Source organism: Pollachius pollachius (assembly GCF_949987615.1).
Source record: "Pollachius pollachius genome assembly, chromosome: 5".
Classification (NCBI taxonomy): domain Eukaryota; kingdom Metazoa; phylum Chordata; class Actinopteri; order Gadiformes; family Gadidae; genus Pollachius; species Pollachius pollachius.
Genome location: NC_136938.1, coordinates 28791377 through 28804042, shown reverse-complemented (window position 1 = coordinate 28804042; position 12666 = coordinate 28791377). Strand labels below are relative to the sequence as shown.

At 45.6% G+C, this 12666-nt stretch overlaps 1 protein-coding gene across 1 annotated transcript in view; it reads left to right on the top strand.

Moving 5' to 3' along the window:
* The first annotated feature begins 415 nt into the window (after positions 1-415).
* luzp2 (leucine zipper protein 2) overlaps positions 416-12666 on the top strand; it is a 112262-nt gene continuing 100011 nt past the window's right edge. Inside the window, exon 1 of the mRNA XM_079736935.1 lies at positions 416-545. Within this exon, the coding sequence (XP_079593061.1) occupies positions 481-545 (65 nt within the window). The 5' untranslated portion in view covers positions 416-480. The remainder of the gene's footprint in view (positions 546-12666) is intronic.

Genomic DNA, 12666 nt, shown 5'->3' with positions numbered 1-12666 from the left:
CGGCCTGGGAGGCTCCCTCCCTGCCTCTATTCGAGGCTATTGTCCCTGCCTCTAGTCGAGCCCCCCCCCCCTTTAGACCCGCCCCTCCCCTCCGGACCCGACCCCCCAGACCCCCCGGCCCCGCCCCTCCCTCTCCTCAGCATCAGCGAGTCGCGCGCGTTCCTGTTATTTAAAGCCGAGCTCCACCCGCTCGCGCCTCCACTCTGGGCTGCGTCTGTCTGCACGAGGACCTAGCGCGGACGCGAGGACACTAAAACAGAGCTAGAAGACAGCAAGGGAGCGCGAGAGAGAGAGAGAGAGAGAGAGAGAGGGAGAGAGACAGAGAGAGAGAGAGAGAGAGAGAGAGAGAGAGAGAGAGAGAGAGAGAGAGAGGGAGAGAGGGAGAGAGAGAGAGAGAGAGAGAGAGAGAGGGGAGGAAAAGGAAGGCGCGCGCGGAGGAAGCAGCCAGTGCCACGGGAGGAGGACCGCGAGAGGACCGATATGAGATTCATCATCCAGGCGATCTCCCTGCTGCTCCTCTGTCCGGGTCCGAGCTCCAGCGCGAGGTGAGTCCGTCACTCAGCGGGAGGCTGTCCGTCACTCGGGGAGAGTCGGTCTGAACCGGCCGGTGCGGACGGAGGAGGTTCAATGCGGTCATTGATCTGAACCACTTCTCTCTATCCGGTGAATGAAAGGTCCTGATTTGTGTTCTAGAGATAATGAGTGTGTTTGGGGTTGGCGGCAGACTGAGGACACCTTTATGTGGAGGTCCTGAGTAACAAGAGAGCTGAGGGACGGGTCCTCTGTGAGGAGGCTGGCGGACCGCAGCGTCCTGACGCACGGAGGGCTCGTCCTTAGAGTTTGGTGTCTGAGACGGACAAGTTGAAGAGAGGTAGAAGAGAGAAGGCTGGGGTGACATTTCGTGGTAAAGAAGCAGAAGTGGTGAAGATCTCCGGTGAGACAGACAGATGGACAGAGGAGGGACGGACTGCTGGACGGGAGCAGAGGAGTTCCTGACGGCTCGGTATTGATTCGGTTATCCGGCTGCGTCTGTTCCCCTCGGTGCGTTTGCGCCATAGTCTTCAACTCAGTCTGAGGAAGATGTACGGACACTTGGACCCGGTATGAGCGGGCGGTGTGCACTCGTTCAGTGACCGCGTCCTAGTCCACGTCCAGGTCCTGTTCCTGGTCCAGGTCCTGTTCTAGTCCTCCTGCTCTCTGGCGGATGAACCACCTATCCTCACGACGCAAAGCTTCATTTAGAAACAATGCATCATAGGCTGAGGATATAAAGTCGTTTCTGTGGATGCCAACAGAAGCACCCAACATGCTGTGATGGTAGCCTACATAGAACAGACAGAAGTGTGTACTGTTGCAGTATGGATGAATCTGTCTCTGTTGTTGTTTACTTCTGACCCCTCTTCCAGATGACGTTGTAGTATGCATCATGCCATTAGGGGCACCTTGATGTACTAACCTCAGTAGTCTTCTCCCTCCTAGCCTACAGGCCTACCGTCGTTATCAAGTCTCTCTGAGGTTATTGTTCTATTAATAAGCCATTAATATGTCTGTGCATAGATAATGAACTCTGCGATGTAAATGTCTCAGTGATCATTCGTTATTTGATCTCTTGGTTGAGGTTTAATTCGCTCCATCCTTGGCACACTTTCTGAGTGACCTTTTGGAAGCTAATGAGGGTAAAGTTATGTGTTATCTGGGAACTCAGAAGATATTCTATGTGGAGATACGAAATGGTGGGACATGTCTTTCTGATGATAATATAGACTGAATTACACAATCCTTAAAGATTACATACTTTGAAAGCCCTAAACTAGATAATATTAACAGAACAGTGTTTTATTTACTGTGCTTAGCAGCACATTTACACACACATCTATTCCCTAAACACATTAGCATGGATAGCCTTACTAGTATTGGTATCTTTTCATCACGCCATATTGCACAAAGTACATAACATACTATTATTAGTGTATTATGTATTGGATAAGTATTTTATTGGAAAAGCTTTGATCAGTTTACTCACATTAACATTTTAGTAACACCTCATTAGAACCTGATTAAAGGAGAATCTCAGGAACCAAATTGTACAAGAAAGATATGTCATTAATTGATTAGCAGATTCCAGGCTGCGTGCGGCCATGGCTGGCCCCTTCTCTCCCAGATCAATTGGTACTTGGCTGGAACAAAAGCGATCATTGACAAGCATCCCGTGGGAGAGGAGGTTCGCTAATGGCCGAGAGCTATGCTGGTGAGACTCTCTCCTGAATGGGCCTAAATATTCACAACCCAAACTGCTCCTTCTTCCCTTTGCTCTCAGAAATTCCCTTTAAGTGAATTTCTTGAAATTTCATTCCTGACACGTACTTTGATGTTTTGTTTTTTCTCCCCGGTAGACTCCTGTAAGAACAGGGGAGTCTTGTGTGTTCTCAGCCACATTAAATATTAAGGTGTGTGTTGGATGGCAATTAAACCCTACAGAGACGTGGGGATGATGCTGATGGTACGAGGGGCGAGAGGCAGCTGAACTGTAATGCTGAACATCTGCTGTGTGGATTAGCACCTCACAGCTTAAGGACACTCTCTGCTTGGTGACACTGAGGAAGGTATTTCATCAGACGCACTAATTAACAGCAGAGCTGCTGTGCGGTCATTAGAACAGAAACAGCATATTATTAGCCAAGTGTGATGGGTATCTCACTGAGTTTTTGTAAAAAAAAAAAGCCTATGAAAAGGGTACGATTCCTTTGTTTTCATAAAAGGAGATAACGGTCATACTTGTGCAGATAAAAACAATGTGTTTTATAACCATGATGAAACCTCCCTATCCTCTGTTTGCTGCTCTGTAAACACGCCTTCGATAATTATTTACATCCAATCAATATTCTCTTACACCAGGCGATCCGTTAATTCAGTTGAGATGCACATCTCTAGGGAACTGTTATACTCCAACACACAGTACTAACTTTAGATAGATGTGTGCAGACCTCATGCCAAAGCCTGTACTGTATAGTCGATGAATGGACATTCAGGATGTCTTTAAAGAACGTTGAGGGAATAGATTACAGGGGGAGAGGGTGAATGGCGCCCCCTGCCCCAGGGAGAAGGGGCCTTTATGTATTGATAGAGCGAGGGGGGGGGGGGGCTCGTCTATCGACTACATGAAAGCAATCTACCTCTTTGGGCAGATTTGTTTGGATAGCTATTTTAAGAAGTATTGCTTACCTAAGTACATTTGAAGTTTACTGCTTGCTTGGATTCTGTTTTTTTCTTCTTCTGGAAGGTAGAGAGTGGAAGGCTGCCAGAGAGCCTTGGCTCCTCTGGCCTATTGACGGAGGGGTTCTCGTTGTCTCGTGAAGTGATCATTTAGATGGGAGGCATTGCAGCAGTGTGGCATCATGCTGCCATCGCTGAATCTGACTGGAAGGATGGAGATGATTTGAATCATTTTGAAGCATTGGACTGTCGTGGCTCACCTTACCCCCCCCACCAGAAGGCATTTATTTAAAGACGTTGGCCTTCTGCACATCACCATGCCATCCATCAACACCCCCTGCAGAGAGCGTATCAGAGACCCCAATGGGAGGCGGGGCTTGTGCCCTGTTTGAGAGAAAATGTCAATCATGCTTCTGGCGGCTGTCCTCTGAGCGAACCAGACGGTGGATTTTAATTGGACGGCAGAGGACTCGGTGTAATGGGTGTGCCCCCGGCCGCAGCAGGCAGCGTGACAGTAATAGAGTGGGTTCCACCAACACGACCTCGGTCCCAGCACAAGTAATTAAGAGGAAGCCCCCCTGTGCGCCGACTGAACGGGGGCCGGTCCGAGGCCGCGTGTAGAGGGCCGTGTCTCCTCATCGGAGAGATAGCCACGCCTGGTCCCAGACACCTCCTAGGCATACCCACATCAATTAATGCTACGATATCCAGGTAATATATCTGTGTGGGATTAAACGCCTAAAAGCTTGTTCCTAGAAAGAATACCAGGAATACCATATATATATATATATAAAAATATTTTTATATTCATGAATATTTAATTTGATGTCACAGAAGACATAACGACTTGGTGTTCTTTCTGTTGCTAAGAACAAGCTTTTAGGTGTGTAAATCCACACAGATGCTATAGTACCTGGAGTGGTTAGTATTTTTAACACCAATGACATAATGGCATGATTTAAGGCTGGGCAGTTGGCAGCCGTGTTCATAGAGAAGGAACACAGTGCCGGGTGAGGAAGGAGACACCAGTTCACTGGTGTGGAGGGCAAAGGGGAGGAGAGACAAGCCATTGTGAAAATAGAGGAAGAACTGGCCTCCACTGTGGCTGTTTGCTGATCGTCCTCCAGCTCTCTGTAGTCACTGTGGCTGTTTGCTGAGCGTTCTCCAGCTCTCTGTAGTCACTGTGGCTGTTTGGTGAGCGTTCTCCAGCTCTCTGTAGTCACTGTGGCTGTTTGGTGAGCGTCCTCCAGCTCTCTGTAGTCACTGTGGCTGTTTGGTGAGCGTCCTCCAGCTCTCTGTAGTCACTGTGGCTGTTTGCTGAGCGTTCTCCAGCTCTCTGTAGTCACTGTGGCTGTTTGGTGAGCGTTCTCCAGTACTCTGTAGTCACTGTGGCTGTTTGGTGAGCGTTCCCCAGCTCTCTGTAATCACTGTGGCTGTTTGCTGAGCGTTCTCCAGCTCTCTGTAGTCACTGTGGCTGTTTGGTGAGCGTTCTCCAGCTCTCTGTAGTCACTGTGGCTGTTTGGTGAGCGTTCTCCAGCACTCTGTAGTCACTGTGGCTGTTTGGTGAGCGTTCTCCAGCTCTCTGTAGTCACTGTGGCTGTTTGGTGAGCGTCCTCCCACCTCCAGCTCTCTGTAGTCACTGTGGCTGTTTGGTGAGCGTTCTCCAGCTCTCTGTAGTCACTGTGGCTGTTTGGTGAGCGTCCTCCCACCTCCAGCTCTCTGTAGTCACTGTGGCTGTTTGCTGAGCGTCCCCCCACCACCAGCTCTCTGTAGTCGGGGGGGGGGGGGGGGGGGGGGGGGGGGGGGGGGTAACTTTAGGCTTGCCCAGGGCTCGGGGACCACGGAGATGTCTGCTGACATCGCCGTAGCGACGGGTTAAAGCTAAGCGGCTGCAGGTAACGTTGAGGCTAACATATTAACACATCTCATTTTACTAAACACAGCCCCATCAATTAACCTTTTTGGAAAACACACTGCGATTCAGTGTGTGTTGTGTGTGCGTGCGTGCTTGCGCGTGTGTTGGGGCAGTGATATCATCTTGTATTTATAGCTTATAGATCCAGGGCATAACTAGAGCCTAATCAATTATTAGACTGACTGAACAAATTAAAAACTGCTGCAAGGAATTTAAAAAATAAAATAAAGTTGTTCATATCAGGTATTTCCTATAAAAATGAACTCATAAAAATAGAGAAATGGAAATCCAAGTGGGATGTGCCTTTTTTATGATGAGATTCTACATCACAGAAAGGTCACCGAGCCAGCTGTAAGAGACAAATCGCTGTGTTTTGTTATCGTTAATATCTTTCTCCGTTTTGTTGAATTATGGAAACTATATATTAGCTTTTTTCTCAATACCTTTTTTCTTCAATACTTTTTGTGCACTTGCATATACCAGGGTAAATAGCCTATTGTCGCAAAGTAACGTTTTTTCACATGATATAATCCAAATATCAAACATAGGGAAACATTTAAACACATTTTGTTTGTCGTCTCCTGACTCACATTAATCACCGATTTTTCTGCAGTACCAAACTAACTATTTAACAAACCACGCTCAAAATGGAATTCAACTTTTCGTCCTGGGACTATTGTCAGTATCAGACTCATAAATATACTTTAGCAGTTTGGCAGTAGGCTTCTATAAATCCTGAAGTAAATATATTGTATCAAAATATTATTGTAAATTACTATTGACTATTGGATTGTTGGACTTTCTCTGTCGATTTTTCATCCGTGTTCCCTATCGACCAAAAGTTCCCACTGTGGAACAATCCTCTATTGATCATAACCGCGTCGTGTTATGAATGGTTTCCTGACACGCAGCCTTCATGACTACAAAGACATATTATGCGTTTTCTTCTGCACTGTCTTTTAGTTTTTCTCTGAAGTCCAATCTGATCATTAGAGGCTAAATCGGAATGCCATCCTCACTCTAAGAGTGAAATTACATCAAACCTCTGGTGTTGTTACGGGTGCGTCAGCACCCAGCTAGAACATAACACGGAGAAGTCTAACTTGCTTTGTACAATTAAAACCTGTTCTCTTCAAAGTTTTTCCACCAAATTATGCAATTATGCAGACAGGGCTGGCGGGCGAAGGCTCCCAGCTCCGTGATCGAGACGCAAAGGCTGCTTCAGAAGCACATGTTGTTACCGTGGCAACATGGCAGTGAACGGCCAGAGCCATTCAGCAACAACGGCAGATCTGGTCGGTGGGGAAACAGGTAATATGGAACAGAAATATGCAATTATTGTAATCAGATTATAAAATATATATTTAATATCTCAATACAATTCATGCGTATATATATGTATATTTCAACAACAATTTAAACGCTACCAAATATGATGGCATATGAATTGAGTTTTTGCGTTTTTTTTTTACCGTGTTAAAAATAGGATGGATGTACCTGTTGTTCACACACGTAAACAAGCGTTTACATGTGTGATTCTCCCTCCAAGAGTCCACTTTGTGGTGTTGGGGACCTAGCATAGCATGTAGCACATAGCGTGTGTGTTAACGGAACATGCTTACGTCACGCAGTTTGATGCTACTGTTGCAACTGCACTTTCACTAATCTTCCAGATTCTAATACTGTATGTCCATCCATGGGTGGTACAATGAGCAGGGCTGGGTAGTACGTTAACTCTTCATGTTCATAGATTGCCACATGCCACCATAAGTGATCCAAACCCCAGTACCTTTTTTTGTAATTCTTCCCAATGGCTCATTGATTCGGTTGGATGGTATCTGCCTTGCTCAAAGGTTTTCACCAGCAATCATCAACAGAAGTGATTCCATGTTTGTCGTTGGTTTCAGCAGCTCCAGCGATACTTATTTCTCCTCTATCGGTCGACCACGCTCCCTTAATCTGCTCTTTGTTTGGGCCTCTTTCTGTTAATAATCCACAATTAGTACACTATGGATTGTATCAAAGTGCTCTGAGGCATTATTCCCAAATTATTCCCGAGATCAGACACTGTGGAGGTACCGGTTTAGACATGTAAAAAGAGGATTATCATTGATAATACAAGACGAACCGCTCAGATGAAATAAGAAAGAGGAAAAGGAGATTTGTCGCCAATAGTTTGAAGATCATCAGGTTAGCTGGTTGGCTGGTTGGCTGGGTAGCTGGTTGGCTGGGTAGCTGGTTGGCTAGGTAGCTGGTTGGCTGGTTGGCTGGTTAGCTGCTGGCTGTTTCTGCCGTGTTTTACTCCCTCCCCGCTTTGTTCTGAACTGATCTATCCTCTAGGAGGCAGCGTGCGGGTCAATCCACTCTGCACCCTCCCTGTGGAAACGGCACTTTGAACCTCAGCCTACATCAACCAGTGGTAAACACTTTGACCAGGTTGGTTTGGGAGTTATTGATGTTCTTAGTGGTAAACACTTTGACCAGGTTGGTTTGGGAGTTATTGACGTTCTTAGTGGTAAACACTTTGACCAGGTTGGTTTGGGAGTTATTGACGTTCTTAGTGGTAAACACTTTGACCAGGTTGGTTTGGGAGTTATTGACGTTCTTAGTGGTTAACACCTGACCAGGTTTGTCAGTCCTCAGCGACTGAAGGAGCAGCAAGTGGCCTCATCTGGAAAAAAACTGAATGAATGATCATCAACCAACGCTTTATCAACTACTTTATTGTAGTTTAACGACTTCCATAATAAGAGTTAGATATATTGTTGGCTGGATGCATAATACCGACTTGTTAACTAGCCAAAAACAGTATTGGTGATGGCCTTTTTTTATTACTTCAAAATACCAAAGACATAAAATAGTACTCTGTAAAACACAGCTGATATAGTAAAAGAGTAGAGGGCTGCCTCCTTATCTTACTAATTCAGCTATACTGGTTGGTTTGTTTCATTTAAACTGGGTTTAATCTAGTTTTGTCTAGTTCTATTCTTCCCATTACGTTGGGATGTGGGAGTTGTTGACGGACTCCCACATCCGTGCGTGTTTGAGGGATACATTAAGAGGGGTCTTGCCATTTCTAACAACACCATTATAGCACAGAGATGTACAATTCATTTATATTCAAGATGTTAACATTAGATTTGTAAATGTCAAACTCTGAATTGTGGCAATAACACACGTGCATACAAAACAACCAGCCTTGGTTTCATGAAAGACGGAATATAAAAAATATGAAATTGGGGTCAAAATATCTTGAAAAGATATGAAAAAAACTGATTTCCTTTGCAACATTAACACCGCCGTTGTTTCTCCACCGTTCTGCTCAGTGTGCCCTACATCACACACAAACCTCTGTTGCTCCATTCCTCAAGAAACATAATATCTCCGTCTTTTTCCGAGGGCTACATAAATCTGAATCCTTTATCAGCCGCCAGCACACCTTGTTGGAGACACCCAGCCTGCTTCTGTTATTTTTATCTAATCATTTCCTGAGCAGATTCAGCTGTCAGGAACCATCTCGGCTGACAAGAGCTGGTTCCACCTGAGTGGCTCATCGTGGCCCTGTTGGCGGGTTTAGCCATGACACCTGACTGATGAGTGTGTTGCTCCATGTGTACGGACGAGGAAATGAAGAAGGTTTCCGCTGACATCAACGATATGATGCAAATGTACCACTCGATGCATCGCACCCAGGCTCATGTTGTGAATGGGCTGAACCCGGCGATGAACCCAGAGATGAAACGTTGAGATCTGGATGCAAACCGAGGACACAGAACCTTTAACTGCCGTGGATTCTGAGGTGGCACACATGCTGTTTGCATCATAATGGTTTACGTTGACTTTGTTACAAACCCGACCATGATATCTGCCATTATTGATCCCTAACCAGATCTATAGCTATACCGATAGATAATTACCATTAGCAGCTTAGGTATTTGGCTGTAATTCATCTTGGTCGTTTCTTTTCCATTTCAGCCCTTAAAAATCGGAATTGTCATTCTCAGATTTATCCGCTTCCTGCACAAAGACAAAATGAACGGAGGAAATCATTTCTACAGGACCTCTCCCCCTTTGTGTGTGTGGGTGGGTCTGTGTGCACGTGTGGGGCGTGCATGTGGGCAGTGAACCCAGGGCTGGCCGTGGAGCGAGGGTGTTATGTTGCTGAAGTCCACCTCTCCGTTCGCCTGTCTGTCCGACGTCTTGCTTGGCTGAGCTCCGCACGGGGACGGTGTTGACAAAGTGACAGGAGGGGGCACACTCCAGTGAATGTCAATTTGGCTGCCGGGGCGCTGCCTCCCGGAGCCAGACACTCCGCATGCTAAACCAGGAGCCGAGCTGGGGGGGAGAAGACAATGCAGGCAATCCACACCATCGCACACGCACACACTCACACACACACACACACACACACACACACGTGCAGATCCTGACACATTCTGCAGGTAAACAGTGACGTAAACGGCAGATGGTCACATATGCACTAAATACATTACATACACTAACACATAGACACACACCATACACAGTCAACAGCACAAATCGGTACACACCAGCAGAATGGAAATAGCATTCCGCTGCCGTCTCCCTATCGCAGGATGACACGGTGTTTATTCCTGGAGCTCTGCCTGTTCCCCTCGGCCGACCGTCCTGCGGTGACTCGTGGATCAGGGATGCTTTCTAACGTTCCTCTCCTCGTTTAATCGCACAAACGAGGAGATCACGTAAGTAATGACGTGATGAACTCATCTCTCTGATCCTCAGGTGATAATACTGGAGGATAAATGTATACCAAAAATACATACAGTAGAAGTGATACAGGAGTTTGTATATGTGTAAGACATCAGGTTGTTTTATTTAAAGTCACATTTTAAGACACATGATTTAATTTATCACGGCCAATACAAAATTTTATTTGAAACCTTTCATTGTTTTACTGAAATTCCTAAACCTAATAGTCAACACCTACCAGCTATTTTTCATACTTATAGAATGACCAGTAATTAAGTTTAATGAACAACCAAACACAAACAGACCAGCCGATGCTCACGTGCAGTCCTGAGTCGCCCAGTGGCAGGCCCCCAATAGGTCCTCATTCCCTGGCTCAGGAGGAAAGACCTTGATGTGTTTGGAGAGCGACGACATGCTCGGTGCAGTCAATAAGCAACACATTTATAAAAGAGCGGCGGCGTTCTGCGTCTCTGATGGAGCTGCTCTGTGTGTGACCTTGTCAATGCCTCTTTCTCCGCCGACAAAGGCTCTCGGTGTGTCCGGCACCATGGGGTTCTTACAGAACCATGGGGGTCCTTACAGAACCATGGGGGTACCTTACAGCACCATGGGAGTACTATACACTCCATGGGGTCCTTCACAATTCCATGAGAGACTTTCCGATGCCTTTGAAGACATCATGAAAAGGGCCATGCCGATTTATTTAAGAAATTAGATATTTCATAAAAAAAGACAGATACTAACTGATTGTCTGACTGATTACTATATGTTAAATTAGGATGTCTTTCTCCCAGTCAAAAGCAAGCCATCTGAATTAATTTTACAATTTATGGAGGAAATGAAATTATAAGATTAAACGATAAAATTATTATAAAAATAATTGAATAAAGAATAATTCTAATAAAGTTAATCAATCAAAAGAAATATCCTCAGTGGCAACCGTAGTACTAAGTTCCTGCCGCAGCGCTATCACCGATAGCGCACCAATCGCCTAAAGCTCACAATGCTAATATTAACTCCTCGATCGTTATGGCTAACGTTCTTCAGGTGTTGTCCCAGCTGCCTGCCGCGGTGATCGGCTCAGCAGACTGGTTTCCAATGGAAACCCAACCTGTAAAGGTAGTTAGAGCCTCTTCTAAACGTCTTTCCACACGGCTTCCCTCCCTCTTCCTGTCCAACACATGTTCAGTCGTTTCTGATGTCCACCTGTGTCTGAGAATGACCAGGGTTCAGTGGTGAAGGTTCCCCCTACATGAGGCTCTGGGATTGGTCAGGATTGTATGTGTTGGAGATGTTGGGTCTTGTTCTGTGTTAAACTGAATGGGAGGCTTGGAACAGGAGGTCTGGAGCCGTGCTGGAGGTCAGCACGCTGGCTGGGCCCACCGCTGTGGGTTAATCGCGGTCTCCGCATGCGTCCGTCTGAGACTCCCTTAACACGCTAACGCTCTCTGCAGATCTTTAAGACTCTCCTGAATGTTTCTCAACAAGTTAAAATGCATGTCCAAGTCATGCATGTCTCACAGGAAAAACAAACTGAGTCCTTTGCTTCCAATCGTGACGTTTATTCTAGTTGTAGTAGCCATCTCGGCTCTGATCTGTGGCTCAATATAGATGTTTCTGCTGTAGATCAAAGCTCTAATGAACTGCTATTGTGTGACCTGTACTCATTATCGTTCTTCTCTTGTCGTCAACGGCACAGCACTCAGCGATGGCACAGACCTCTTCCAGACACAATTGTTTTTAATTAGCTGAACATTTCCGAGGTTAGAATGCAATTTTTGTTACTGAGACTCCATTGATTGAAATTTAATTTTGTGCAATCATATCCTTCTGTGTTTTCTTGTATTCAGTGAGCTCTGAGTGTTTGTTTACTTGGACTGTGCCCACAAACACCAACAAAACGTCTTCCCTTTCAGCTGATTGACAGCCAGACCTCTTGGCCTTGTGTACGCAGGATCCTCATTTGACTTTGCAGTGTCTCAAGTTTTCACGTTCAGTCGTTCTTTGAGTTTCAATCAATCAACTTGATTAGTTGATTTGAATATTTGTCAGGCACGATGTACAAAAGGCATTAGTCTCACTGAGAGGATATGCATTGTAGCGTATTACAGCATCTAGCTCATTTCCATACACAGTCCCACTGTTTAGTAATGATGGAAGCACTCACAAGTGCTGCTCTGTTACTGCCAAGTTAAATTCCTTTGTGCCAAGTCTAGCACCTCACACTTTCGGTCTTAGAAGTGTTACTTTCTTCACTGGAGAACTCTCTCCTTTTAGACACAAGGCTTGTCGTAACCCCCTCACGGGCAGCAGAAACAGTGAGCCTGGTCACTTGTGCCACTGAGGTCAAAGATCGTGTTGGTTCTCAGATTAACAATCATAAATAAATGTAATTTATTGCATCCATTTTTAGTTGTGTGATTGTGTCGTATCAACTTCTTTCTACCCCCTTGTGTATCGTACCGGAGTGACCGAAACATTCCCTTCTTTAACTCTCCACTTACTGTAGCTAGAGGCAGACCTCATGATCTCTTCTGCGCTCATGGAGATAATTTCTGCTTCCATGACATCCCCTGCAGGACTCTTTAAACTTTAAGTTCAACTGATATCTAATTGTGAATAAACCGAGACTGTACGATCAACTTATGATGGCTGCTTATTTAATGCCATCAAAATACCCGACCTGTCGTATCAGTAATGTGCTCACAACGCTGTTATTCTTTTATCCTAGTAAAGCCATTTTATCTGCCATCATCTAATAGACCATTCTTCTCACTAGGTTTCTGGTTCCACCCGGTTCTAGAAGAACC